This window comes from Phalacrocorax carbo, chromosome 1 (genome assembly GCF_963921805.1).
Source record: "Phalacrocorax carbo chromosome 1, bPhaCar2.1, whole genome shotgun sequence".
NCBI lineage: Eukaryota > Metazoa > Chordata > Aves > Suliformes > Phalacrocoracidae > Phalacrocorax > Phalacrocorax carbo.
The window spans coordinates 132,581,286-132,607,639 of NC_087513.1; the positions used below are offsets into that span (position 1 = coordinate 132,581,286).

At 43.3% G+C, this 26,354-nt stretch overlaps 2 protein-coding genes across 3 annotated transcripts in view; both read left to right on the forward strand.

Moving 5' to 3' along the window:
* ADGRG2 (adhesion G protein-coupled receptor G2) overlaps positions 1 to 9,508 on the forward strand; it is a 64,093-nt gene extending 54,585 nt beyond the window's left edge. Inside the window, exons 26-28 of the mRNA XM_064474618.1 lie at positions 1,436 to 1,537; positions 2,281 to 2,433; positions 7,140 to 9,508. Of these exons, the coding sequence (XP_064330688.1) occupies positions 1,436 to 1,537; positions 2,281 to 2,433; positions 7,140 to 7,324 (440 nt within the window). The 3' untranslated portion in view covers positions 7,325 to 9,508. The remainder of the gene's footprint in view (positions 1 to 1,435; positions 1,538 to 2,280; positions 2,434 to 7,139) is intronic.
* Positions 9,509 to 12,182: 2,674 nt separating this feature from the next.
* PHKA2 (phosphorylase kinase regulatory subunit alpha 2) overlaps positions 12,183 to 26,354 on the forward strand; it is a 49,960-nt gene continuing 35,788 nt past the window's right edge. For both annotated transcript variants that reach the window (XM_064474630.1, XM_064474640.1), the window contains exons 1-10: positions 12,183 to 12,419; positions 17,860 to 18,018; positions 19,379 to 19,426; positions 19,928 to 20,096; positions 20,937 to 21,019; positions 21,640 to 21,720; positions 24,343 to 24,441; positions 24,760 to 24,906; positions 25,139 to 25,192; positions 25,747 to 25,869. In XM_064474630.1, coding sequence (XP_064330700.1) covers positions 12,342 to 12,419; positions 17,860 to 18,018; positions 19,379 to 19,426; positions 19,928 to 20,096; positions 20,937 to 21,019; positions 21,640 to 21,720; positions 24,343 to 24,441; positions 24,760 to 24,906; positions 25,139 to 25,192; positions 25,747 to 25,869 — 1,041 coding nt within the window. In that variant the 5' untranslated portion in view covers positions 12,183 to 12,341. The remainder of the gene's footprint in view (positions 12,420 to 17,859; positions 18,019 to 19,378; positions 19,427 to 19,927; positions 20,097 to 20,936; positions 21,020 to 21,639; positions 21,721 to 24,342; positions 24,442 to 24,759; positions 24,907 to 25,138; positions 25,193 to 25,746; positions 25,870 to 26,354) is intronic.

Consider the following 26,354-nt stretch of genomic DNA (forward strand, 5'->3'; position numbering starts at 1 on the left):
TGTACTGTTTCTGTTTTTTTTCCCTTTTTCCATTTTCCTTTTTATTATATTATAGTTATTGTTATTATTATAATAATCATAATTATTATCATTATTATTTAATTTTAATTATTCAACGGTTCTTATCTCAAGCCACAAGTTTGGGGTTTTTTTTCTTTTTGCCCTTCCAATTCTCTCCCCCATCCCAGAGGGGTGGGGGGAGTGAGCGAGCGGCTGTATGGTGTTTAGTTGCCAACTGGGGCTGAACCACGACACTTACTCTTTGGTAACTTGAGGGGTTGAACCCACATCTTTCCAGGTCTTGCATGGGATTGTCTTGAACTAATACAAGACTAGAATCTGTGTGGTCAGAGTAATCTGTTATGTGAAATTAAGTTCCCATTTTACCCAGTTTTAAGTTAGGTGCTGGGCAAATTTTGATATTAGAAGAAATAAATGTGCATACATTGTATTTGAAAAATGTATTTGAAAATGGTATAGAATGATCTGTGTAGAGCAACACTTAAGTTACATTCAAAAATGCATCCTAAAAGCCACAGTTAAGATACTTAAGCAAAGAAGGATGTTAGTAATCTCTTCTAGTGGGATTTTACATGCTTAACTGGCCTTAAAAGGAGCGTAAACATAACATGCATGTACGTCTGCATCAGTCTGACCATTTAGTTTTCTTCATGTTATTTTCTATTCATTGTAAACCTAACATCTTTTCTCAGGGGCACATTGCAGCTGGAACATTGTGCAAAGGTTGAGTGCCCATCTTCCTTGAAGGGGCTAAACCATGACGATGATGATGGACTTCTAGGCAGGGAAAGTTAGGTCCCACTCTGTGTCAGTTAGAAGTGAATGAGTCTGTAACCTGGCACTGGCAAGAGACAGGGATGAGCCCCATCCCTTCTAGAAGTTATTTGGCTTTCAGTTTGTCGTAAAGTGGGTACCATTTGTTATTATTTTAGATATGAGTTATTGTCTTTGTATGAACACTCAAAATTTTGTAGCACTACTGGTTCTGTTACAGTTGGTGGTAATAGTTTAGCTAATAATAAAAGATGGGACAGTGTCACACCATGTGCTAATGGCTGCATAGCCTGACAGTGTTGTATCGTACCCTCTGTTTAACATTGCTTTGAATTCTGTTCCAAGAGTGTTAAGTAAATTTCAGGATCCACATAATTTTTCACTTCTTATTAGATAGAAGGAAACTATGCACTTTGTGGATTTGGTTATATTTGTTGTTCTTGTGTCTGTGTGTATGATTCCTCTCATGTTTATAAGGGAAAACTACCCTTCAGTGTTCAGCGTTGTAAACTTTTTCACCAAAGAAAGGTGTCATTACTTTTGATTAGAAGTTAAAAAAAATAAAGAAAACCAAAACATTGTTCCTTAAGAAGCAGCAAAAGTCAATTTTACAACATTCTGCAACGGTATTGCTTTGTAGGGTTCTTCATTTTTATCTTCTATTGTGTAACAAAGGAGAATGTCCGTAAACAGTGGAGAAGATATCTCTGTTGTGGGAAATTCAGGCTGGCTGAAAACTCTGGTAATTTTCTTTTTTTTTTTTTTACTTCTGAATACTTATACTCAGTGTTAGGTTCCTAGTATTTTATAGTACTTTTAAAAAAACTTCAATACATCATATTGCTGCATTTGCAGGTCTAATTTATTATCCAAGGTGTAGTAAACCTCCAAAGTTATACTCTTTAAAGGTGGTAGTTGATGCAGTTCTTACATGCTGTTGCATTAAGCTGTTAACTGCAGTTGATCTCTTCCACTACAGTATAACAGCATGTCTTTGCAGAAGACTTTTGATCATAGTTAGAAACTGTAAGATTTCTTCCAGCTTCTGAGTCAACTGTAGTTTTACCAATGGCCTCCACAAAAACAAAGCAAAGCATAGTTTAAATTAAAAAAAGAGACTATAAATGATTTTATGTTATTTTATTATTCAGTAGCTGACTTCTCATAAAGCTATATACTTTTTACACACTTTAACTTACAGGATCACCTGTACCGTAGTTATTTTTCTGATCTGGTCTGCAGTTGTAAAACTATGACAGTTGGCTGTTTGTATTAAAGGAGGGCCAAGAGAAAAAGGAACTAAATTTAAATAATTTTAAACATCAAGAATCATGAAATTCTTAGGAGAATATCGTTCTGTCTAGAATACTGTGAGGAGAGTGGGTAGAGACTTGTTTTTATTTTAATTCAGTTGCATTACTAACCATGTTTTTATATTTTGCTTATATGTGGTGCGCTATTTTCTGTAACATGTATCTGTTGTAGACTGGAGTAGAACTGCTACTAATGGTTTAAGGAAGCAGACTGTAAATCAAGGAGTATCCAGTTCTTCCAATTCCTTACAATCAAACAGTAACTCAACTAACTCTACCACACTGCTAATGAATAATGATTACTCAGTGCATGCAAATGGAAATGGTATGTATAATGCAAAATAGTATTTCTCAGGCTGTTTTTTACCTTGTCTAAAACAGAAGTTCTATGCTCTTTCATGCTTATGTAAAATGAAGTGCTGACAAAATATTATTTGTAAGTATAGGGTCAGAATATTTCAGGGTGTCCTCACAAATGTTTTAGGGGTCTATAGACAAAGTTTTAAAATACTGATTTCTCGTACTCAGTGGGAACTTTTGATTTGTATATCAAATAGTAGGTAATATTTGTTATTATAGCAATTACTGACCAGAAGCTGCTGTTAACACTTTTCTTGTCACCTGACTGTATGACAATAAATTTCACGCACGTTTTAAAACAGTTCATATTTTAAACCTTATTAAAGCAAGCATTGCCTGAAGAAGGAAATATAGGATAATAATATAGCTTGAGAGTATGAAAGAAATCCTTTAGGAGGTAATATGAGGACGAATATTAGTAGCATGCTCACATAGAAGCTGCTTCTGAGAGGAGAAGTAAGAGAAAATGGAGACTGTGACTTATAAAATCACCTCAGTGAAGACCGCACTGCTGAGAGGGTTGCCTCACTATTGGCTACAGAGTAAGTATTGAAACGGAATTTCTCTGTAGCTCTTTATTTCTCCTGTGGGGTTTGAAGGATGTTTTTTGCCTAACAGAAATCTATCTTTGTTGCAGGAAATAATTCTTCAGAAGTAAAATTCTTTATCCTTCCTGTTCTAACACAGTACTGCTACCCTCTGCTCTGTTTCTGAGAGGTTGAAATGCAGGTGTATGTAGCATTCCAATCAACCTCACTTGCAGATTGGTGTGGCCTGTTTGTCTGTTGAGAAAACTAGATATGAATCTCCACTGAATGTACTTACTAAAAATTATCTTTTTGCAGTGGGCATAATCTAGTTTTTCACACTGTTGCGAGACACACGTCATGCTGCTGATTGGAGCTCTTGGTAAAGACAGTCAATTTTTCAAAGACAAAAATAACTTACAATGTATAAAAGCCTAAGTTGAGCAAAACTTACAGGACATTACTGCAGTGTGCCTAAGGTATTTTTCCCAGTTGATCAAGAGTTGAGGCTAAGTAGTCATGCCGTCAGCTAGACAGTTTAGTATGAAGTTGTAGAACACGCTCATAGAGGCCGTGTTGTCCTCGTTTCCTGGCATACACTGTCAGAAGACAAGCAGATAATCAGTGAGATAATCTCAGCAGATAATCTCTCAGATGTACAGAGAAAAAGCTATGGAATTTGTATATGTTGCCCCCTTAATAAGTTACTGTCTCTTTGGATGTACTAGCTGCATATTGTAAAGAAATCACAACGCTTCAGGAAACGACATGTACTAAACAGCTTTCCAGACTGAGCTTGTAAAATTAGTTCCTTGGTTTTTTGTCATTCCTTTATAAAACCTCTCTGTTTGGAAACCATACAGTGCAACAATTAACATACTTTGCATCTAGCAGGTAGTCGAGAAGCAGAATCCAATAACTCTCACTGTCATCAAATATAAAGCAAGGCAATATTTTTAGGTAGGAGTGATACCTTTCAGAGAGAGAGAAATTTTCAGGCACAAAAATCTGCATGCCTGGTAGGGTTTTTTTTCCAGCTATGTTAGTTACTCTGGTGAAAGATGACACCTCTCGCTGCAACATTTTACATGTTTATACACAGCTACAAAAGCATTTTGGCTACTTTTCTCAACAGAAAGAAAAACAGCAGAAATATTTTACTGAACTACTTTGCTGTAGCAACTGAGTGAATGGTCCTGTTGTGGCTTTCTGGAACAAATTTTTGTTGATCTGGGTAGTATTTTAGGATGAGATGCAGAACTGATGGTCTAAAACATTCAGCAATGCCAATTCTGTGGGACGTGCTCCAGTTCTGTCCTAGTTTATTCACATAATTAGATCTTTCCAGTGTGAGAGTAAGTCCTGCGCCAATAACTTCTCAGACAAAGCAGCAGAAAGAACTTTTATAGAACTTTGCTCCTATACACTCACAAACACAGATATCTCAGATGACCCACCTCATCTCCTCTTGTATTTTCTTGTATGTTTTGAATGCTGTGAACCCTCTACCACATCCTCCATTCGTATCAAAAGGATTTTATGATACCTTGCCTGCATAGTTTGACTAAATATTCTTCTGGGTCTTCAGGACTTCCACAAGAAGAAGCAAAACTTATGCTTGGATGGAGTTGGTCCTCCCAGCAAAGCTCTTTAAGGCAGTTCCTTACACTTAATATTTCAAACATGGGACAGTTGTATCTCAGTAGAGCTGGGCAGATGCTTCCAAAAGGTAGTTGACTGGTGTTAGATAGGAGCATGGGACCTTCTAATTTGCTGAACCTGATTTCCCTGCTCTCACAGCTAGAACTTCAAAATAACATTGCAACACTTCATTTTAAAAAGTGAGCTCCAAAAAGAAAACACTCCAGAAATTAAAACCTGTGTCATAAATGTACTGAGCTGTTAACACTTAATGGTTTTGGCTTCACTACTTCCACTGAAATGCTATTCCAGATGCAGGATTGAATGGCTTGCTGGGGTAAGTTTGGGGTGTCTATACAGCCTGTGGCTTTGCTTGCCTGCTGGACTGTGTAACTTCATCTTTTCATGGCATACTAATATTTCCTTGTTTTCAGTTTTTCTCTACAGGTTTGCATGTGTGGGAAACTACCATTAGGTATCACATGGCTGAACCTGCAGAATTCCTCACTGAGGAACAGAAACCACCTTTCTGAATTTCTTCACAGAACAGCCTTATTTTCTTCTCAGATTTTGTCCTAACATTAGGGCACAGCTATTTTGAACACTGCCTCCAAAATAAAACGGTTGTAGTCAGACAGCCAGTTAAACAACTACATCTGCACAATTACAGTGTCAGCAAGCATGGTTATTTTGTCATTTCAGTCTTTATCTGATTTGAATTGATTAACAAAGCCCTTCTGCTCGTCTTACCCTGTTTACATTTGCGCCTGTTTTAGTGCTTGATGGCCTTTTCAATTAATAATTTAATATTAGGCTTTATATTGAAGAGGTCTGTTCTGTTGGGCCATTGCTTCCACTTTGTGGGTCCAGTGGCAGCTCAGTATTTTGGCATGGAATTTGTAATCTCTGTTTGACAGCCATCACCACAAACCCACTCCCTTAAACTCCCATCCTGAGATGTTTAAGTTATATGCATTACATTTTCAAACTGGTAGTAAGCTTTATCAGCTAGAAATACATGTTCATGTCTTATTTAAAAAAACGCCATCTCTCATTCCAAAGAAAACTTTGCCAATGAGACTTTGATACAACTGATACCCTGGCATCTGCTTGAATCAGCAGGATAACTGCTGGAAGTTATGCAGTCTGCCTAAAGTGAAGGATTGGTTTCTAGAGGAAGTGTTTGGGAAGACTGACACTAAACCTGTGTGCTTGGGGGCTCTGGCCCAAGCAGAAAAGAGAAGAACAGTCCAGCCCAGTCACTCAAGCAGCAGAATCCTTTCTGCAGAAGGGATTAAGTGCAGGGAAGGGATGTCATCAAATACTTCTCCCTCTGGTGACCCCAACAAGAAGTAGTTGAAGAGCATCCTGTAATGTGGCTCTGCCCCTTCTGGAAGGGTTCAGAGTGAGAGAGTGAAAGGGGAGGACAGAGCCAAAGCAGGATTCTGCTCCAGGATATCTGAGGTATTTGATGGACTGAATCCAGGTATACTAGAGAGGCTCAGATTTTGACCCCTGTAATAGAGTCATCTTTCACTGCGTAGAGGTTTCTCACCAGTGTTTTTCCTCCTCGTAAAACCATAAACCACAAATAGTTTCTGCCTTCACTGTTGTGTCTTTTCAGTAGATCTACTGAAATCTATTGCATCATGATGTTTGTACGTGAAGTGTTGTGAATATTAACACAAATAGCAAATTTGGATGTTTTATGTTTTTTATTAATTCTGTTTCTGGTATAAATGATAAATGGCAGCTCTGTGCCTGTGATCTCATTTCTCAGTGTTTAACAAAATGATCCCCTAACAAAAGAAATATTAGTTCTGGTTTTGGTTTCTCCATTATGGTACTCCTTGTAATTTACTCCTACGGATATGATATATATGATGCCAGGATCCTGGAAGATTGTTTAAACTTGACTGCTTTGGAGTATTTCATTAATAGGCTGCAACCAGCAATGGTATTACACACGTTCATTGTAGACTTACCAAAATGTGTAAGAGTCTCAGTCTAAATACTGCTTAGATCCGTGGTCAGACCTAGGCCGTGCTCTGATTGTCCTATAGAATTAAATCCTGCAAGTTGAGTGCCTTTCAAAGGAAAAAAATATCCTTGTTTTCTCAAACACTTTCTTGTTTAGATGCATGGCAAACCTGAGAAACAGTTGAAACTTAACTTGTTAAAGCAAAACTGTAATGAGAAGGAGTTTGCATCTTATCTAGTGATATTTATTCCAAGTCAAAGTCTACATTCTGAGAATGGTGACCTTCGCTGCTTAATACATGGAATCCTGGTGTGCACAAATACATTAACGTCTCTCAAATCTCTTTACTGATTTCACACAGGAAAAGAAATATATACAGAATACGTGCAGAAAAAATCCACATTTTGAAATTGTTGCAGGGATAAAATGAGAGTGCAAGAACTCCCTACAGTTGCTGAAAAAGTGTGGGGGACTTGATTCTGAGCCTTTTTGATAGGCATGCGGTTTTTTTTGTTTCAACAGGCCATCTTTCCAGTGAGAAGAATGGTGTTTGTTTCAGTGTACAGAATGGTGACGTGTGTCTCCACGACTTCTCAGGCAAACAACTTGTATTTCAAGAAAAGGATGATACAGGCAGCCAAAAAAGCCATATCTCACTCAGAAGGACTTCAAAGAGGGGGAGCCTAACTTTCATTGATAAAATGTGATTTCCTTTTAAACAGCACATTGTTTTACAGTGTGAAGTAGAGTTTTACTTTAACAGTTTTACAGAATGTGAGCAGACCAAGAACTGATTTTATTTCATATATGGTACTGGAACTCCAAGGCAGCCATGCAATGGATTGACAAGGACAATTATTTAAAAAAAAAAGCTACTATTTTGACAAGGTATCTTGGATGTTAAATTACAGTGGCACATTTCCATTTTGAGTCTTCATTAGAGGGTTTTTTGAGGTTGTTTTTTACATTTAAAGGGAAGCTTTGTTTAGAATTTTTCATTGCAACTAAGTTTATCTGGATATAATGCATAGTAGTAGTGTATAAACGCAGGAAGTTGCAACCTGTGCGTACAAGTGATGTTATCTTTAAAAATGTTAGCTACACTGTCTCCAACTTTTTGTACATCATAGTAGCAAACTATAGTGATGTACATAAGCAGAAAAATATCAACCTTTAAGCATCCTAATGATACTTTTATATTTATTTCTTGTAATATAAATTTAAATATTCCTGTGTATAGAAAAATAACTGGTGTTTTGTTTTAACTTTTATTGTAAGTTTGCATTTTTCTTTAATTGAAATAATTAACTTTAGAATGTTACAGAAGTTAATTTGTTCAATAAGTGAAATCACTGACAGTGGTTTAAATATATTTGCCAGATACAGAACTGTAAATGCAAACACTATTGGGCTTGAACCTTTTGTGACCTCTTAGTACACCACAGAGGGACAGAAACTGAGTATCATCAAAGTAGAGTGCCATGAATGAAGGAGTGATAAATAAAGTAGCCGGTAGGTTATTAAATACAGCTAAGTTACATTACTGGCTTGAGTAAGTCAATGGGAGCTTCTGCCATTGATTCCAGCAGGGTCAATATTTTATCTGGAGTGGTGGTTCCAGAGATCAAACACACTGCCGATGCTCATTTGCAATGATAAAGAAAAGTAGAGAAGTGTTGTCTTTTGAAGAAAGAATACAGACAATGAATGCTAGCTGCTGTATTTAGTAGCCAAGAAATTGTTTGGTTGTGTGGCTGTTTTTTAAGCGGCAGCTCTTGAGCTTGCCTAATGAGTATTTCTGCTTGTACTTTGGCCCTTGGTTGGCAAGCCAAATCTCAAGGCCCTGGCTCAGTAATTCCTGAAGCAAAATTTCATTCCCTCTGTCATATTTGTCTGAAAAAGCTGGATTTTGCCTCTTCATGCACAACAGTTGAAAGAAAATAGAGCACATACAACATTATGAAGATTCTTCCCAAACAGAAATTAGCGTGAGCCCTGCATGTGCCTCTTCTTCCTCACACGGGTGTGCAGCTGTGGCCATTGCTTTTTGTCCTTGTGTTCTTGGGCAAAGGTTGGATGCTTCCGGAGCAAAAGCTAGAACAAACTGGTGCCCCACTGCAGAGTGCCAGACCCTGCAAAGGGCATTTTTTGAGGCAGACGTACGCTGGAGGGGAGCGAGGGCATTGCTTTCCCAGAGGACCTGAGGAGAGGGGTAACCCTGGAAACCCTCTTCTCAACAAAAAGCATCCATTAAAAGCCGCCTATCTGGGGTTCTTTTTTAGTTCAGCAATCAAACCTCTCCAGTACTCAAAGTCTCTTGTGGTTCTGTATGCAACACATGGGTTCCTTTGGTTACCTGTGTCCAGGACTACTCTGAATATCCTTTTGAAGTGTGAATTTAAAGTATTTGTTGTGTTTATCCACAAGGTTTTAACTGCATGTTAATAAAAGACTGTACCGGAACGCTAGTAGCTGGAATGCATTTCTGTGAATGCTTTGACTATTTGGCTAATTGCCTTTGCACTGTTTCTTGTAAATTTATTTAATGTTCTTGTATTTATATTTTCAACTGTAAAAAAAAGTAATAAATTTACAGCAAGTACAACATGTAAAATATATAAACTTTGTCTTTTAGATAAATGTGTCATTACACCGGGCTGTGTTACAATTCTTCAGCTCACAGGAGCTGCAGCACCTAACCTCTTGGAGAAAATGCTAGCTTAGCCCTTACTTTTATTGTCTTCCACATATTTTGCTTTTCATGGTTCTAGCAGATCCGGTTTTAAGCAGAGAAAACCCTGACGTAAGTCTGTCCAGTCAATGCTTGCCCTGAAGCCTGCTGAAGTTCTTCCACAAGAATGCTATGAGCAGAAGCACACAGCTGAGTTTGGCTTCAGTAATTAAATTCCCTGTGAAAACACATATTCCACTGTCACTGACCTGCTTGCAGTCTTCCTTTGTTACCAGTTTTGCACACTAACATATGCCAGGATCCTTTTTATCATTTTTACTTGATTTATTCCTGGGGATGGGGAGTCTTTCCTGACTGCACCACTTAAAAGCACGCACATATTGTAGAAAAATTTTGCGCTCACAGCAGCATACTGTTTTAGCTCCATGAATAATTATCATAATTGAACTAGCTGAAAAAGCGATTGCGCATTGGGTGTTGTAGTAGCCTTTTGGTACTCGGTCTCTTGAGCTCTGCTGGGAGTTCAGCCGTGGCAGCCCTGAGCCTGATGAAAGCTGCAACCCCTTCCCAGAGCGCAAAGTAAAATTCCATGCATCAACTTCTGGCTGCAAAACTAACTGGGGGACATCTGTAAGGAGGTTTTAACCTTAGTCATAGACAAACAGCAACACGCACAACAAAGAGCTGGCTCCACCTTGCTCAGCAAACCCGTTTCCCTGAGTGTATGCAGTCCTCTCAGTAAGAAGCAGTGCCCTGATGCAGGGAGCTTGGGCAGAGTTCAGGGGAGAGAGAACCAGCCTGTGTTCTGGGCCTCTGCAGCCTTCACTGCGCTGCAGCTTCAGGGCCTGGTCTGATGGAGCCAACGAACCTCCGAGAGGTGCCCTGTCCCCTTCCTGCTGGGCAGTACCTACAGAAACGCTGCCTGACGGCCACTGCGGAACAAACAGGTCTCCTTTTAAGATGGTTTTCTCAACCATGGCTGTCAGTTACACAGTCAGTGAAGTAAGCACAGCAAAAAGTAAAGTTAAAAATTAACTCTCTGTAATTTCACATGAGAAAAAACCTTTCTGAAATCCAAGTGAATCCCACACCTCCAGCTACTCTGTGACATCCTTTCTGTGCTTCAGCACCCATCTATGCTCACCATTGCTTTTCTTCCTGTTGTCAGGAGCACAGAGGGAAGTCGCTGAAGATTTTTGCAACCTTATGTAACGTGTCTTTCTTTTTTTTTTTTTTTTTTTTTTTAAGTCTTTGTCGAGTTTCTAAGTCTTAGTTCTCTCTGCCTGACTTCCCTTTCTGCTCCCTCCTGTCCTAACCATGTTAGGGAATCACAGCGTGAAAGCACCTCACACAAGGGCACACTGGGTCCCTAGTGAGTGACTGTGGGGATGGCAGGTTCATTTCTGTGGGATATCTCTAAATCTTGTTTCTTTATTAAGTTGGAAAGCCAACGCCAGCATGTGGACACTTGATAAAGTCTTGAATTTTTTTGTCCTTCATTCTATCAGATCTCAAAATGGTATTCTTTAAGGCTGGAAAAAAGGGGTCCCAACAAATATTCTGGCCTTTTGCATTTTATCTTAAAAACCTACAAAGAGGATTTATAAAATCACCTTTATTTTTGACAGTTTAGCCTGGCTTTTGGCACTTGTCATGCTACTCAGCCTCACCTTTGCTCCTAGTTCTAGTCCCTCAGGCAGTGACACCCTCCCAGTGTCCCTGCCAGCTGCAATGCCCACTGTCCCTCACGCTCCCCCTTCTCCTGCCACTCCCAGGGCAGTGTGCAAGAGGCTTGGAAAAACCCCTGCAAACACTGCAGGGAGAAGTCTGCTGGAAGCTGAATTTGGAATTTCAAGTATCTCACCTGCACGGAAAGTGCCCTTGCTCTCTGGGGATCTGCAGGCTCGCGAGCCTCCTCCCGTTCATTTTGCCACCCAGACAGCTCGCCCTTGCCCTCATAGAATCATTAAGGCTGGAAAAAACCTGTAAGATCAAGTCCAACCATCAACCCAACACCACCATGCCTCCTAAACCATACCACATCTACACATTTTTTTAACACCTCCAGGGATGGTGACTCCACCACCTCTCTGGGCAGCCTGTTCCAGTGCCCGACCACTCCTTCAGTAAAGAAATTTTTCCTAATATCCAATCTAAACCTCCCCTAGTGCACCCTGAGGCCATTTCCTCTTGTCCTATCACTAGTAACTTGGGAGAAGAGACCAACACCCACCTCACTACAGCCTCCTTTCAGGCAGTTGTAGAGAGTGATAAGGTCTCCCCTCAGCCTCCTCTTCTCCAGACTAAACAACCCCAGCTCCCTCAGCCGCTCCTCATAAGACTTGTTCTTTAGACCCTTCATCAGCTTCGTTGCCCTCTTTGGACACGTTCCTGCAAGTCGATGTCCTTCTGGCAGTGAGGCACCCAAAACTGAACACAGTACTCGAGGTGTGGCCTCACCAGTGCCGAGCACAGGGGCACGATCACCTCCCTACTCTTGCTGGCCACACTATTCCTGATACAAGCCAGGATGCTGCTGGCCTTCTTGGCCACCTGGGCACACTGCTGGCTCCTGTTCAGGCGGCTGTCGACCAACACCCCCAGGTCCTTCTCTGTTGGGCAGCTCTCCAGCCACTCCTCCCCAAGCCTGTAGCGTTGCCTGGGGTTGTTGTGACCGGAGTGCAGGACCTGGCACTTGGCCTTGTTAAACCTTGTACAGTTGGCCCCGGCCCGTCGGTCCACCGAATCCCGCCCGCCGCTCCTGACGGCCGCCGCCCGCCAGCCCGCCCGCGGGAGGATGCTCGCGGCCCCGGCTCCGCTCCGCTCCGCCCCGCCGGTGGGCGGGAGGGAGGCAGGGCGGGCTGGCGCACCGCCCGCCGCGCAGGCTGGCCGGCAGGGAGGCCGGCAGGGAGGGAAGGAGGGAGGAGGCTGCCGCCATCTCCGGCTGCCGCCGCGCCGATCGCTACCGGGGGAAGGGGGCGGGCCTGCAGCCGGTCCGGCTGAGGCGGGAGGCGCGGGGCGGCCGCGGGGCCATGAGGAGCCGCAGCAACTCGGGGGTGCGCCTGGACGGCTACGCCCGCCTGGTCCAGCGGACCATCCTCTGCCACCAGGTGAGGGCGGCCGCCGCGGGACGCCTGTGTGGGGCCGGGGGCGCCCGGCGCGGTGGGGCTGGCGGGGGAGCGGCGAGGGGCGCGGGGGCCTCCCTCCCTGCGGCGGGAGCTGCCGGGGTCGGTGACCGCAGCCGGGTTGCACAAGGGGAGCGACGGGGCTGGCGGAGAAAACCGCCTCCTCCTCCCCCCTCCTCCCCGCCCCCCCGGCGCTTGGCCTCCTCTGCGTACCTCCGCCTCCTTTCCCCCCCTGAGGAGGAGCGCGGGAAAGGCTGAGGCGGCGCGGGTCCTCGGGGGTGCTCGCTGCCCCCTTACAGGAATGCGCGTTGGAAGATGCGTGGAAAATACATCAAGTCTGAGGTTGCAAACAATAATACTGTGTATGGAATGCGTTCGTGGTCGTATTATACACACCCACCCGTTGTAACCCTATATATATACACGCCCGTAACACAGTATGTCCCAGTAACCCAGAGGTCCCCTGGCAGGGCATCTGAAGTATGCCTGGCAGCATCGGCTCGGTGTGAACCCGGGACAGCAGGGCTGGCGGTGCCTGGTGTGCCAGCTTTGTGCCGTACGTGTGTGCAGCAGGGCATGTCTGTCCGAGGGGTTCCTGTCCCCGACCCGCCGCTGCTGTTGGGGGCCAAGGGTCCAGACACCTGTGAATTAATGTTTGCGTGCTAATTATTGTAAAGTCTTTAGAAACAAACGCAAGGTATAAGTGGTGTGAGAAGATAATTTTGCTCTCTCGCTGTGCTGGGGGTGCTTGGAGTTGTGCTCTTGTCCCTGCGGGATGACCTTGGACGAGCCACTTTGGCTTCCAGTGCCTGCCTAGATTTCCATGTTTATAAGGATGAGGATGCCAATAACTGCCTCCATTAGGGGAGAAATGGAGCCTCTGGGATCCAGAGATCAAATACACCCCGTGAAAGCTGTGCCTTAATGATGTTAATGGTCAACAGTAACAAAAAGGGTAACTTAATGGCAATATAGATTTTATACCAGTGATCTAGGATTTTGTAATTGCTATTTATAGTGCTTGGATGTATATTCATGCCTCATTGCTGCCTTTTCCACTAAGTGCTCAATACTGGAGAGAGTTCAGAGGAGGGGGAAGGAGATAACTAAGTTTTGTTCTGTGCATGGAAAGCAAGTCAGAGGCTAGCAGCAAGGCAGAAGGACAACGATATCAGAAGAGGGCCCAGAGAGATGCTGCAAGACAGGCTTCTAGATTTGTTTTCTGTATCTATATTCTTTATGTTTTTCCACTGCAATAGATCGAAAACATCCTGCTCAGCTGGGTGGAGAGATGCAGTGCTTGCTTCAAAATATACATGCTACCAGGCAGACATGCATTCAAAGCACAGGTCTGGACCCCTCACCAGGGTTGACAGTTTTCTGTATGCAGCACCTTGCAGGATTGGATCTGTAGCAAACTTTTTCTTGTTTTGCAAGCATTGCATTCTGCTGATCAGTCCCTGCAACATGCATGGTGGTAGATACGATCCTCTTAAAGGTTGTACAGGGAGGCTAAGACCAAACTACTGGCTCCTGTCTCGTGCCCTTGCGTCAGTTATGCTGGCCTGCTGTGCTGTGCTGTGGGGTCTGCCAGCTGTTGCACATGCCCCCGAGGACAGGTGTCAGGGGGATGCTTCCATACTGTTGCTGAGCAAGCACTGAAGAGCATCACCAGAAGGCTGTTCTCACTTGTTAATTTGAATGAGGTAAGGAAAAATGTGAATCTTAAGATATGTCCATAAAACAGCAAAACTTAACATTTATGCTCATTTTAAGTAGTGCTAGGCTACTATAAGAGAAAAATATGTGGAGCTGGTAAGGAAAGCATATTTGGCATACATTTATGGGTAGCCCCAATTGTGTTATGTCTGGTTTCACACAAACAATCTATCTGCAAACTTTGCTAGAGCTTACATCAGTTTTCATCTGACGGATCAATGAGACAGATGCAAATTTAATAGATTTTCAGCAAGGTGCTAAATGCAGGCTTACTTGTATTGCTCTGGTTAGAACCTTGCTGGTTTTGTGCCTGTATTGCTCAAGTTCTGCTTAGTGTCTGGTCCGCTGTAGGAACTGGTGTTGTGTTTTGGGTTTTTTTTTTGTCTCCAGACTAACAGATAGACTTAAAAATAGGATTGGGTGTGATGCAACCATTTAAAGTCTTAGTCCAGCAATCAGCTTTCTGTTGCGGTGTTCTCAGCTCACAGAGCCCATGGTAAAATTCTTTGCTCTGTGGATCTGTATGTGCAGTGTGATTTGCAGGATGAGACCTGCTAGTCCAATTAGCGATCACTGTGTAGGCGTGATGTTTTGAAGTACTAGCTGAGCTCAAATCCCTTTGACATCTTTGGGGTCAAGTGCACTCAGTGTTTCTTCAGGTTCTTTAGCACCTTGTAGGGATTGTACTTTTCATATGGTGTCAGCAGGTAATGGAAGAAAAGAATTGTAATTTTTAAGAGTAAGTACTTTATTAAAAAAAACCCTTAAAATATCAATTAACTGATTGTGTTGTTCTGCTAACATTCTGAATGTGTATGAGGAAAGATATTAATGTGTTGTCAGCTCATGAGAGTCAGCCCCAGTATGCCTGTGGTGGGTTGACCCTGGCTGGACGCCAGGTGCCCACCAAAGCCACTCTATCACTCCCCTACTCAGCTGGACAGGAGAGAGGAAATATAACAAAAGGCTTGTGGGTTGAGATCAGGACAGGGAGAGATCACCCAGCAATTACTGTCACGGGCAAAACAGATTCGACTGGGGGAAATCAGCTTAATTTATTAACAATCAAATCAGAATAGGGTAATGAGAAATAAAACCAAATCTTAAAACACCTTCCCCCCACCCCTCCCTTCTTCCCAGGCTCAGCTTCACTCCTGATTTTCTCTACCTCCTCCCCCCTGAGAGGCGCAGGGGGGATGGGCAATGGGGGTTGTGGTCAGTTCATCATGCGTTGTTTCTGCTGCTCCTTCCTCAAGGGCTCCTCACATTCCTCTCCTGCTCCAGCGTGGGGTCCCTCCCATGGGAGACAGTCCTCCATGAACTTCTCCAGTGTGGGTCCTTCCCACAGGCTGCGGTTCTTCACAAACTGCTCCAGCGTGGGTCCCTTCCCACAGGGTGCAGCCCTTCAGGAACAGACTGCTCCAGTGTGGGTCCCCTGAGGGGTCACAAAACCTGCCAGGAAACCTGCTCCAGCCTGGGCTCCTCTCTCCACAGGGCCACAGGTCCTGCCGGGACCCTGTTCCAGCACAGGTTTCCCATGGGGTCACAGCCTCCTTTGGGCATCCACCTGCTCCAGTGTGGGTCCTCCGTGGGCTGCAGCAGGTGGATATCTGCTCCACCGCTAACCTCCATGGGCTGCAGGGGGACAGCCTGCCTCACCAGTCTTCTCCAGGGGCTGCAGGGGAATCTCTGCTCCGGCACCTGGAGCACCTCCTCCCCTCTGCAGAGTTGTTTCTCTTTTCAAATATTCTCGCTTCTCTGTCTGGCTGCAGTTTTCTGTCGCACAGCAACTTTTTCCCCTTCTTAAATATGTTACCCCAGAGGCACTACCACCGTTGCTGATGGGCTCGGCCTTGGCCAGTGGCGGGTCTGTCTTGGAGCCAGCTGGCACAGGCTCTATCGGGCATGAGTGAAGCTTCTAGCAGCTTCTTGCAGAAGCCACCCCTTTAGCCCCCCTGCTACCAAAACCTTGCCACACAAACCCACAGCTGGAACCTTCTTGCAGAGGAACCAAAGGTGCTGAAATGGTGATAGCTCCCCTTAGATGTGCTTAACATGCCTCCTGAAGGCAGGTGGGTCCCTCCCTGAGGCCTGAATGGTCTTTTAAAGTCTTGCATGGCCCACTTTTCTGGGATTTCCATCTTGGTACCTAGAGCCATTTTTATTTTGCAACTGGTAACCCACCCAGCATAGAGGGTGGTGATAAACAAACCAAAATGATCATTTCTCAGAAGGCAGGGCAACCTCTGTCAAGCCAGGGCTGCAGGTACATACACGTTTGTTGTGCTGCATGGGAGGAGGGAAACAAAGTGCCCTGTAAAAATACTGGGAATATGCAGTCTGCCTTTTGAGATCCCGGTTTTTGCCACGCAGGCACAGCGCTGAACTGGGAGCAGGGTCTCCTTTCTTTGCTCATTCACTTACTCTTCTTCTGTTACTCCTTGGTTTGACTTTTCAAGTTCAGAAAGAAGTTTTTTAAGCCCTTGGGGTTCATAGGTTCTTATGTGGTACTTTACCCATCAGGTAGATGAGTAGGTGCTCCTGCTGTTGTTGTTTGGTTTGTGAAGACTGTGCTGAGGGACTGTTTCAGCAGAACTACACGTTTCTACTCTCAGTGAGCCACCAGGCATTGCTGTGTTTGAACCACAGCAATAGCACTGACTGTGCCCAGTCATCTATGTCAGGCTGTCACCTGTGTCTTATCCAATTCTCACATACAAAACCCAGGAAATTGTAGTTGAAGCTCCTCCCCTTCCAAACTTATTTCTTAAAAATGGCTACGGAAGGAGTTGAGTGAACCGCTGTGTGGCAGAAATGAAAAATTGGTGTATGTATTCTTTTTAATTTTACTTATCTTTATTATTGTCATCTTTGCCCCTTGTCACACCAGCCCTGGCACTGGTCTTTGTTCGCTCCACTAAAATTGGCTGTAAAGACTAGATTTGACTGAAAGCTCTGTCGAACTTTTGCCTCTCTACCTCATTTCTTTGCTAGCGAAAAACATACAGCAGAGAAAGACGGTCTTAAAAATTAATGATAATGAAGTGATGGGAATTAGTGATGAAATGAAAAATGTAATGGAGCATTGGGGATGAAGGAGACTCCTCAGTGTGCTGGTTTTCAGACAGTGCTACAATTCAACACCAGCAGCATTTGTCTTTCTGTACATTTTCCAAAGGAAGATATAAAAAGGCTTTGCATGCATTCACGCTTTAGCTGTCATAAACCAAGCAGGTAAATATATATGAATACTTTTTTTAATTTCCTAGAAGGAAAGTAGTGGTTTTTTACTTCCACAAGATTATGGCACAGACCAGTTACATAGAGAATAGATCCCAGATTCAGTACTCTCTTTTTCTTACAAATACGTAACATTTAAATTCCTGTTACCCCAATGTATTTCAAATTTCATTCTGACATAACTAATAATCCGATGTGGATGAGAATGCCCAGCTGGATGCTATAAGCGTTATATCCTGAAGCATTCAAAGAAATTTTGCATTTCATTTGTGTGAATTTGGGAAAGAAAGATGGGACCTTGCTTTTGTTGTGAAATTGTGAGCAGACACAGTGTGCAATCAGTGTGAAATCACCTCTGTCTCACTCTTTTGTTTTGTTACCCTTTGGTGTGGAAAGAACTGGTGTGTCTTAATAGATAGGATTCCAGGTGGTAATGTTTGTCCTTTATTCTTTCTGCCGTGGTTAGAATCCAGTTACGGGACTGTTTTCAGCTGGTACGGACCACAAGGATGCTTGGGTACGGGACAACATCTACAGCATCCTGGCCGTGTGGGGGCTGGGGATGGCTTATCGGAAGAATGCTGACCGGGACGAGGATAAGGCCAAAGCCTACGAGCTCGAGCAGGTATGTCAAAGTTCCAAAGTAAACCAGTTATGCTGTTTGGTTTTTTTGTACATTAGTGGTTTTGGATGGTGCATTTGCTTTGCTGCTATGTCTAGGATCTGGCAGGGTTTTCCCATCTTGGAGTACGTGTCTTATTCCTGTGACAGCAGCATCCATGCGTGATGTGCAGTGCTCCCGGCAGCCTTCTGGCAAGTGGGATTTGGAGAACTGGGTTACAGCTGAAATATAAACAAAACAAAAACGTGTAGGAGTGAAGCTTCCATTGGTTGGCCAAGTGTTGAGAATTAAGCTTCTGAGGGTTTTCATGCCCAGCTTTACAAGCCTCTAATTAAACCTTGAGATCCTTCATGAGGTGTATTATGGAGCAGAAAATCAAGCCTAGGTTGCTTGGATCCTAGAGTAGCAATTTGTCTGCTAGACCATCCTTCCCCATAAGGAGAAGCATGCCATTTAAAGTAGCAATCTTTGAAATGTGCACTTGTGTCATCTCGCGGAAGTCGTACATGGTGTATAGACGTGTTTGTCAGATCAGACACGGCAACTATCTCCAAACTGGTAAGACTCGTGCGCTGGAGAATTGGAAGGGGAGGTAACTCACACAGTTAATTTCTATAATCTGCAGCTGGGAAAGTGGGTGTCAGAAGTGAGAGCATAGAGGTGGGCTAAACAGGAAGTGAGGGATTGTTAGTGTCAGTGTCCTGCTGTTGGTTTGAAGGCACTGCATACATTTTATGCTGACCTGTACTGCTCAAACCAGGGAGATCTGTGGTGACAGAATAACCTTGACTCAGTTTGCATGATCGTATTTTGAGGCTATAATAATTTTTGGGTAAAAAGATGGGGTTGATTTCTTCATTTAAGACAAAATCTTGTGCTTCGCCTTGTACGCACTGAAGGCCCTTTCTTTACATAACTCATCTGCTTTCTGTTGTATAACGAGGGGAAGAAGTTCCACAGGTTTTCCAGACATGTCAATGTCTTGCAGTCATCCACCGGTGTTCCTTGGATCTGTCCCTCTAAAAATCATCATCATCATCATTATTATTATTATTATTACAAGATGTAGCATTCCTCTTACTTCCTTAGCTGGATAGAAGAACCACAGGGAATTGCTCCGCTGTTTAGAGAGAGCCTTTGCGAAAAGGTTCGTTCTCCTAGATAGGGAAGTGGGAATAAAAATCAACCAGTACATTAAGAAAAGGCATGTAAAGCGTTTCAGGAAAATACACTTTTTTTTCTTCTTTTTCACTTTGGCAGGACATTAGTAGGGGGTGTGAACTTTGTCGCTTTTGAGTGTTGTTTGTAACAGTGTTTGAGGCTGGCTCTGTGAGGCTGTCACTGGTCTGTTTTGTTCCTGCAGAACGTTGTGAAGCTGATGCGGGGACTCTTACAGTGCATGATGAGGCAGGTAATGTCATAGCTATGAGTTGAACTAGTATGCATTGCATTTACGAAGCATTTCATCTGAGGCATGTATTCCTTGTGTCTTTTCTGTAGAGTGTTTTTTTTGTCTGTGTGTAGACAGTGGTGTGGGGAGTCTTTTTAAAACTCTTCAGTTTCGTTGAGCAAAACTCTGATCTTACTTGCATATTTTTGATGTTTTCTTATAGCAAATCATAGTTTTGCCTTTGTGAACTCATTTTCACCAAGATGCACACCTGTAAATAAGATCTGAACTCAACAAAGTAGTTTCATTTTACTCTTTCCCAAAGACATGTGGGAGCTGTTTTATCTGGAGCCTGAAGTTAGAGATGTGTGTAAGCACTCTGATCAGTCAAAACACACTGAAGTGAGGTAACAAAAATTAGGACCTCAAGTTTCTCCTCATGTAGGAAAAGGTGCTAATTTTTAAATAGTTTGCAGAATTTCTTCTGAAATGTTTTGTATTTGAAAATTGTGGTGTTTTTAGGTAGATAAGGTAGAGAAGTTCAAACGCACGCAGAGTACCAAAGACTGCCTACATGCTAAGTATAACTCTGCTACTTGTGCCACGGTGGTTGGGGACGACCAGTGGGGGCATCTGCAGGTGGATGCAACTTCCCTTTACCTGCTCTTCTTGGCACAGATGACTGCATCAGGTAAGCAGAAGATAATTAACCTTGACTGTTGTTGCGGTCTCTTTCTGTTCTAGCTTTTGTTTAATAAGGTGAAAAAGTTGCAAATAGCTTCAAACATAGATATTACTCAGAAGAAAGTAGTATTTCTGTGGAAAAGAGATGTGGCTTACTTAGGATTTCATGTTTATAGTAACTGCCCAGGCAGTGTCCATTCCCTTAATGTTTGTAGGTGTACAAATTCATGTGATATTCAGAGTCAGGTCAGAGAAGAGTTTTGTGTTTGATGCTGTGAAAAGCTGAAATCACGGATTCACTACGTAGGGTGTCCTAATGGACAAAAAGGTTTCTTCAGAGAGTGGCAACATCGAGTCGAGTGCCACTAGTCCTGTCTGTGGTGTTCTTCTGCTGGCAATGTTTTATCTTTTGCTCTTCTCAGCTGTAGTCCTCAGAGCCCCTTGCAGTTGACCCTTGCAGAGCAGGCGCCTGGTCATCCTGCTGGTCCCTTGATAGAGCACTAAGCAGGCGGAGGGGTGGGGAGCTGCAAGAATTGGGTTGCGCTGCTTTTGAGAGCCAGAGCTGGCTCAGTTTTCTCTGCTTTGTACCCACTGTGCCTGAATGCCACCCTCCCAGGGGTGGTTTTTGGTTGGTCTTTGAAACAGTGTGTGTTGCTGGCATTTGAAGTATTTTATCAGCAGCAAGTTCTGAGGCTTGCTGCCTGACCTTTTGAAAGCAGCATGAGTTTTTCCATTGATTGCAGTGGGCATTAGCTGGTAGCAAATAAACAAAAGCATAAAACTCACTGAAGAGAAAATATTTCAGTTCTGCTACAGTATGATTACTCTCTTTCCTTCTTTTAATCAGGGTTACGTATTATCTTCACCCTCGATGAAGTTACCTTTATTCAGAATCTTGTTTTTTACATAGAAGCTGCCTACAAAGTTGCTGTAAGTAGTTATTTACGTGTAAATCACCTGAACACTGCTCAGATGTGGGTGGAAAATTATTTATTGATGGAGAAAGAAAACATGAATTTCTCCTTCCATGAGAAGATATCAGAACCTGTCAGCACTTTACATTGTGAGCAGCATCTTTGGAGATGGTGGGAGGGCTGTGGAGGATTTACTGCTGCCTGGGTGAGGTATACTTGTCCTATCACAATAATATTTTTTCTTTATTGATAATTAATTATTCCTGATGTTTCATTAAAATCTTATGGGCCTTTCTGAAAAGAGCAAAGTGGTAACAAACTTTCTGGAAAGTGACGAGTTGAAGGGACACAGGAAGGAACATGTGCAGGAGAAGGATAAAGGGCTTTGTGTGTTCTGTGAAGACAGTTATTCTTGACTGCAGACCTGATCCTACTGGGGTACATTTTTATGTGCTGCTCTTTAGAATGAGGAGGGGCTATTTGGAGACTTGGAGCCTTTTTGGTTTGGTTTGGTTTTTGTTAAGGCAAATAAACTAATTCCATGCAGGAGTCTGGTTTTGTTGTGGGCCAAGGGGGGGAGACATTGTTTTTGTATATAATCATGCCAATTTTTTGTTTGTTATGCTTTTGTTGCAGGATTATGGAATTTGGGAACGTGGTGATAAGACAAACCAGGGCATCCCTGAACTGAACACGAGCTCCGTAGGGATGGCCAAAGTGAGAATGTCTTCCTGACACCTCCTTCGTGGCTGTTCTGTCATGCTGAAGGGTTCTGGCAAACCTGATGGCTTCCTTTGCATAGTCTCCTTGGCCACTGCAATTGTTAACTGATTGTATAAGAGTTATTGTTTGGGTGTCAGTGAGTATTTTGAGGTGTAAAATCCTTGTGATAATGGCTGTCGTTGAACGACATCAGCACAGTTGTTCCAGGGATTGCAAGAAGGGTACGAGATTTCATGGCAAGATTAAGTCAGATGTAAATTCTGGAAAACAACAGAATATCAGTCTAAGAAATTATTCACAAATTAGAGAGAAGAATGAGTGAAGATGTACTTAAAAGAAAGCGGATATTTCTGGTTCCCCCATAGCACAAGGTCATGGAGATACCAAATTAATCTCAAAAGGCCATAAATGTAAATGTGTGATTGACAACCACCTTTTTACATGGTGTCTGGAGGACTGATAGAAGCCAAATACCATTAAGGGCGAAGGTGTAGTTGCATTTCAGCAGAATGTATTAGTTATCAAGGTCTTGTGTGACTGCAAGAGGGAGAGACTGGTGATCTTGGCCACACTTAGCTGGCTAGCGATGGAGCAGTGTACACGGGGCGGGAGGGGTTACTGCTTAGCTGTCCAGTGCGATGATTTTTTTTTTTTTTTTGCGCTGAACAGCCTGATGTGGGTTGCTGTGGTCTCTGCACAACTTCTGGGCATGTTGATGTTAGAACAACTGTGGGACTTGCTGCACAGCTTTGCTTCTCTGTGGCTCTGAGCTCAGTAAAAGTGCTGTTTGGGGTGGGGACTGGGGAGGCACACTGGAGGCCCTGCTTCAGAGGGTGAGGTAGATTCTGGTTTTCTTAAATCTGCCTTAAGAATTCTCTCTCTTAACATTTCTCTCCCGTATCTGCTTTGTGTGGCTACCTGTGGCACCAGTACAGCACAGAGCCTATGCTTTTCAGTGAATCTCAATGCCATTTCTGCACCACTAAGACTGTCCATGGTCCTGGCTATCAATTCCGCAGTGGGGCTTTCTGCTGCTGTCAGGAACATCTGCTGCTCTAGCGCTCAGCTAGATACAGGGGCTCTGCAGAGCCTGTAGAACCACGTTTGTCTTGGAAGAAGAAAAATACCCTTGGCTCTCTGCAGAGAGATAAGGCAGGCTGCACAGTGCAATGCTTCCTTTGTCAGAGATTGGCATTACTGTGAACCTGCAGGACAAAAATGGGCACGGGGCAACATTCAGTGCTACCACAAGCCTGTGAATACACATTTCAGAGGACAGCTTTGCTAGCCTGACTCTGGCTATTCAGTCCTTGCTCTCTTCCTGCCACATTCCTTGCACTGTGCTGCACACTCCGCTTCTGCAAAGCCAGGTGTTGTAGCCTGCTAGGTTAAAGTAGGAGTGTCCAAATGGAGTTGGTGGTTGAGCCGCTAATGTCTTCACTAGGCAAATGCGTCATGGCGAAGAGGTATGAGATGTGGTGATTTACCTGTTGACATGGAGCATGCTGTGTATTGGTTGGCTGCGCAAAGAGCAGATGTCTTGTTTCTCTTTCCCTCAGGAAATAGTATCAGAGAGATGGTGGTGCTCTCTTCATGGGGCATAGGCCTCTGCTGATTCTGGGGCACCTTGAACAAGCCTCCCTCCTTGGATGGCCCTTCATGCAGGGGGAGTGAAAGGCCACTGAATGGGGGTTATTTTGGAATATAGGTCAGGAGAAGCACTTACTACGAAGTACTTGTCATGGTTTAACCCCAGCTGGCAACTCAGCCCCACACAGCCACTTGCTTACTCCCCCCTGGTGGGATGGGGGAGAAAATCAGAGTAAAAGTGAGAAAACTCATGGGTTGAGATAAAGACAGTTTAATAGGTAAAGCAAAAGCTGCACGCGGAAGCAAAGCAAAACACGGAATTCATTCACTGCTTCCCCTGGGCAGGCAGGTGCTCAGCCGTCTCCAGGAAAGCAGGGCTCCATCACGCAACGGTTACCTGGGAAGACAAACAGCATCACTCCAAATGTCCCCCCCTTCCTTCTTCTTCCCCCAGCTTTATATGCTGAGCAACATGTCATATGGTGTGGAATATCCCTTTGGCGAGTTTGGGACAGCTGTCCCGGCTGCATCCCCTCCCAACTTCTTGTGCACCCGGCAGAGCACGGGGAGCTGAAGAAGTCCTTGACCAGTGTAGGCACTACTTAGCAACAACTAAAACATCACTGTGATATCGACATTATTCCCATCCTAAATCTAAAGCACAGCACTATACCAGCCTCTATGAAGAAAATTAACTCTATCCCAGCCAAAACCAGGCCTGTACTTTAATATTTAGATATCATCTCGGTGGAAGCCAAGATAATATTCCTATTGTTTTGCATTGCCTTTAAATTCTAAGAAGGGTCACCAGCACATCAGTCCTGTATCCTACTAGCAGAAAGACAGAAATATTTACTTTTTCTAAAACATTGCCAAGCTTACCTTTGAACCACAGACACTTTTTATCTTTAAACTTGTGTCTTATGTAATTTCCTTCAGAGGGTAAGCATGGGTGCTAGGGTGTGTATTTGGCTTAAAAGGTGTTTAATGGCTTTGGGTTGTTGTTTGGTTTTTTTTTTTTTGAAGGCTGCTTTGGAAGCAATTGATGAACTAGATCTTTTTGGAGCTCATGGAGGACACAAATCAGTGATTCATGTTCTTCCTGATGAAGTAGAACATTGTCAGGTAAAAATCAGTCTTCAGTTTCCTTTGCTAGGGGAAAACCCAACACCCGCTCCCATTGTTTTTAAATGAAATGTTGATTAACTGAACAAAGAACTTAACATAATAAGGTTGGCTTCAGACTACACTGTTCACCGTTTCTAGTAGACCATGTGAAAGTGAGTGGTGTGAAGCATTCTTGTTCTAACTTAGTTTAAAATAATTATGCAGTGAGTTCTCTGTCAGTTTGCAGATCGGATAGTCTATTCCATTTGTACTTGGTGTAGTCTTTTGAAGTAGGCAAATTGTTTTACATCTCTCTTCTGTTCCTGTTTTGCTCAGTCTATTCTATACTCCATGTTGCCAAGGGCTTCCACATCAAAAGAAATAGATGCTGGCCTTCTCTCTATTATTTCTTACCCGGCTTTTGCAGTGGAGGATCTAAACCTTGTTAATGTGACCAAGAGTGAAATCATATCCAAACTGCAGGTAAGGATTTCCTTTGTTTTAATTTTCCAGAGGGAAAGAGAAGCAGAACCTCCCTTTCTTTACCAAAAATCCTAATTCAACAAGGGTTGCCTGACTTGGTGCATCTGTATGTGGAAGAGAGGGAGAAAAATTGCTAAGTGACACTTAAAACTCAGCACTTGCTTTTATGCTGATGTTAGTCGCTAAGGAAGAACAGTATGTGAAGTTTTTGTAATTTTGTCTGTTTTTACAGGGCCGCTATGGCTGCTGTCGCTTTCTCCGAGATGGATACAAGACACCGAGAGAGGTACTTCTGATATATATTTTCAGTAGACATTAGGAAGAATTTTATCTCTTGATAATAGATATTTTTTGTCTCATTTACATGAAGGGGGGAAGTTCTGTATCGCTGTTAAGACATTTTAGTGGACTTGGAGGTAATCCAGGTATCCACCCTAGAAATGACATATATCTGAGGGAGGATAAGGGTTTGAAAGCCAAATATTAAGGACAGAGCTTAATTCATAAGTCTGTAAGAAAGAACCCTTAGATATGCGTATGGTGCCTAAGCAGAAGCAATGTCTCTGAGGCGTCCCAAAATATGTCTGCCCTGAGGCAGAGCCAAGATTATTTGGGTGACACCTACATTCTGGGACTGGGAAGGGTTGATTTGTCTAGGGAACTATTAAATGAGTTTGAGACTGTGTGTGAAAAAGAAGTCAAGAGACTGTATGGAGACTATTTCTGGTGTTTTTATTGGTTTCTTCTTTTTAATTACTTGTATAAAAAGGCTGCCATTATGGATGGAATGTGAGTGACTAATTTAGCACTGTGACTAAATGAGTATGATTTAATTTCTAGGATCCAAGCAGGCTGCACTATGATCCTGCTGAGCTCAAGCTTTTTGAGAATATTGAGTGTGAGTGGCCGGTATTCTGGACATACTTCCTAATTGATGGAGTGTTCAATGAGGACAAAATTCAGGTGAGGAAAGAAGAAATAACTTTCAATGGAAATGCAAAGCCACAGTATTTTGTAGCTTTGCTCCATGTTTATTTTGGGTATCAGTTGGATTGCCCATTAGCAGGATGAGAGTAGTGTTCGCCTTTCTGGGGAGTTCATGACATGGTAGAGGCTGAGGTGTTGTATACCCTGAGGCCTCGTTGCCCTCTCTCTACCAGGTTGAGCGGCTCTGCTAGCTGGTGTGGTCAAACTGGGCTCAACAGGGTTAATTTGCCTGGTTCTGTCTGCCAACCTTGATGCCCCTTTCCCAGTTACTGCAGGGTGAGACGAGCTTCTTTTTACGCCAGTCTCTGTGGCTTGGCTGCTGAGAAAAAGATTCATAGTACCTTTAGTCCTTTTGTACATTCAGCAAGATGTGGGATTGGATTATGGGGAGCTATTTAATTCTCACTAATCTCCTAAATTAATTGATGGTTCTGTAGGTTACTTCATACCTCTACTGTGTC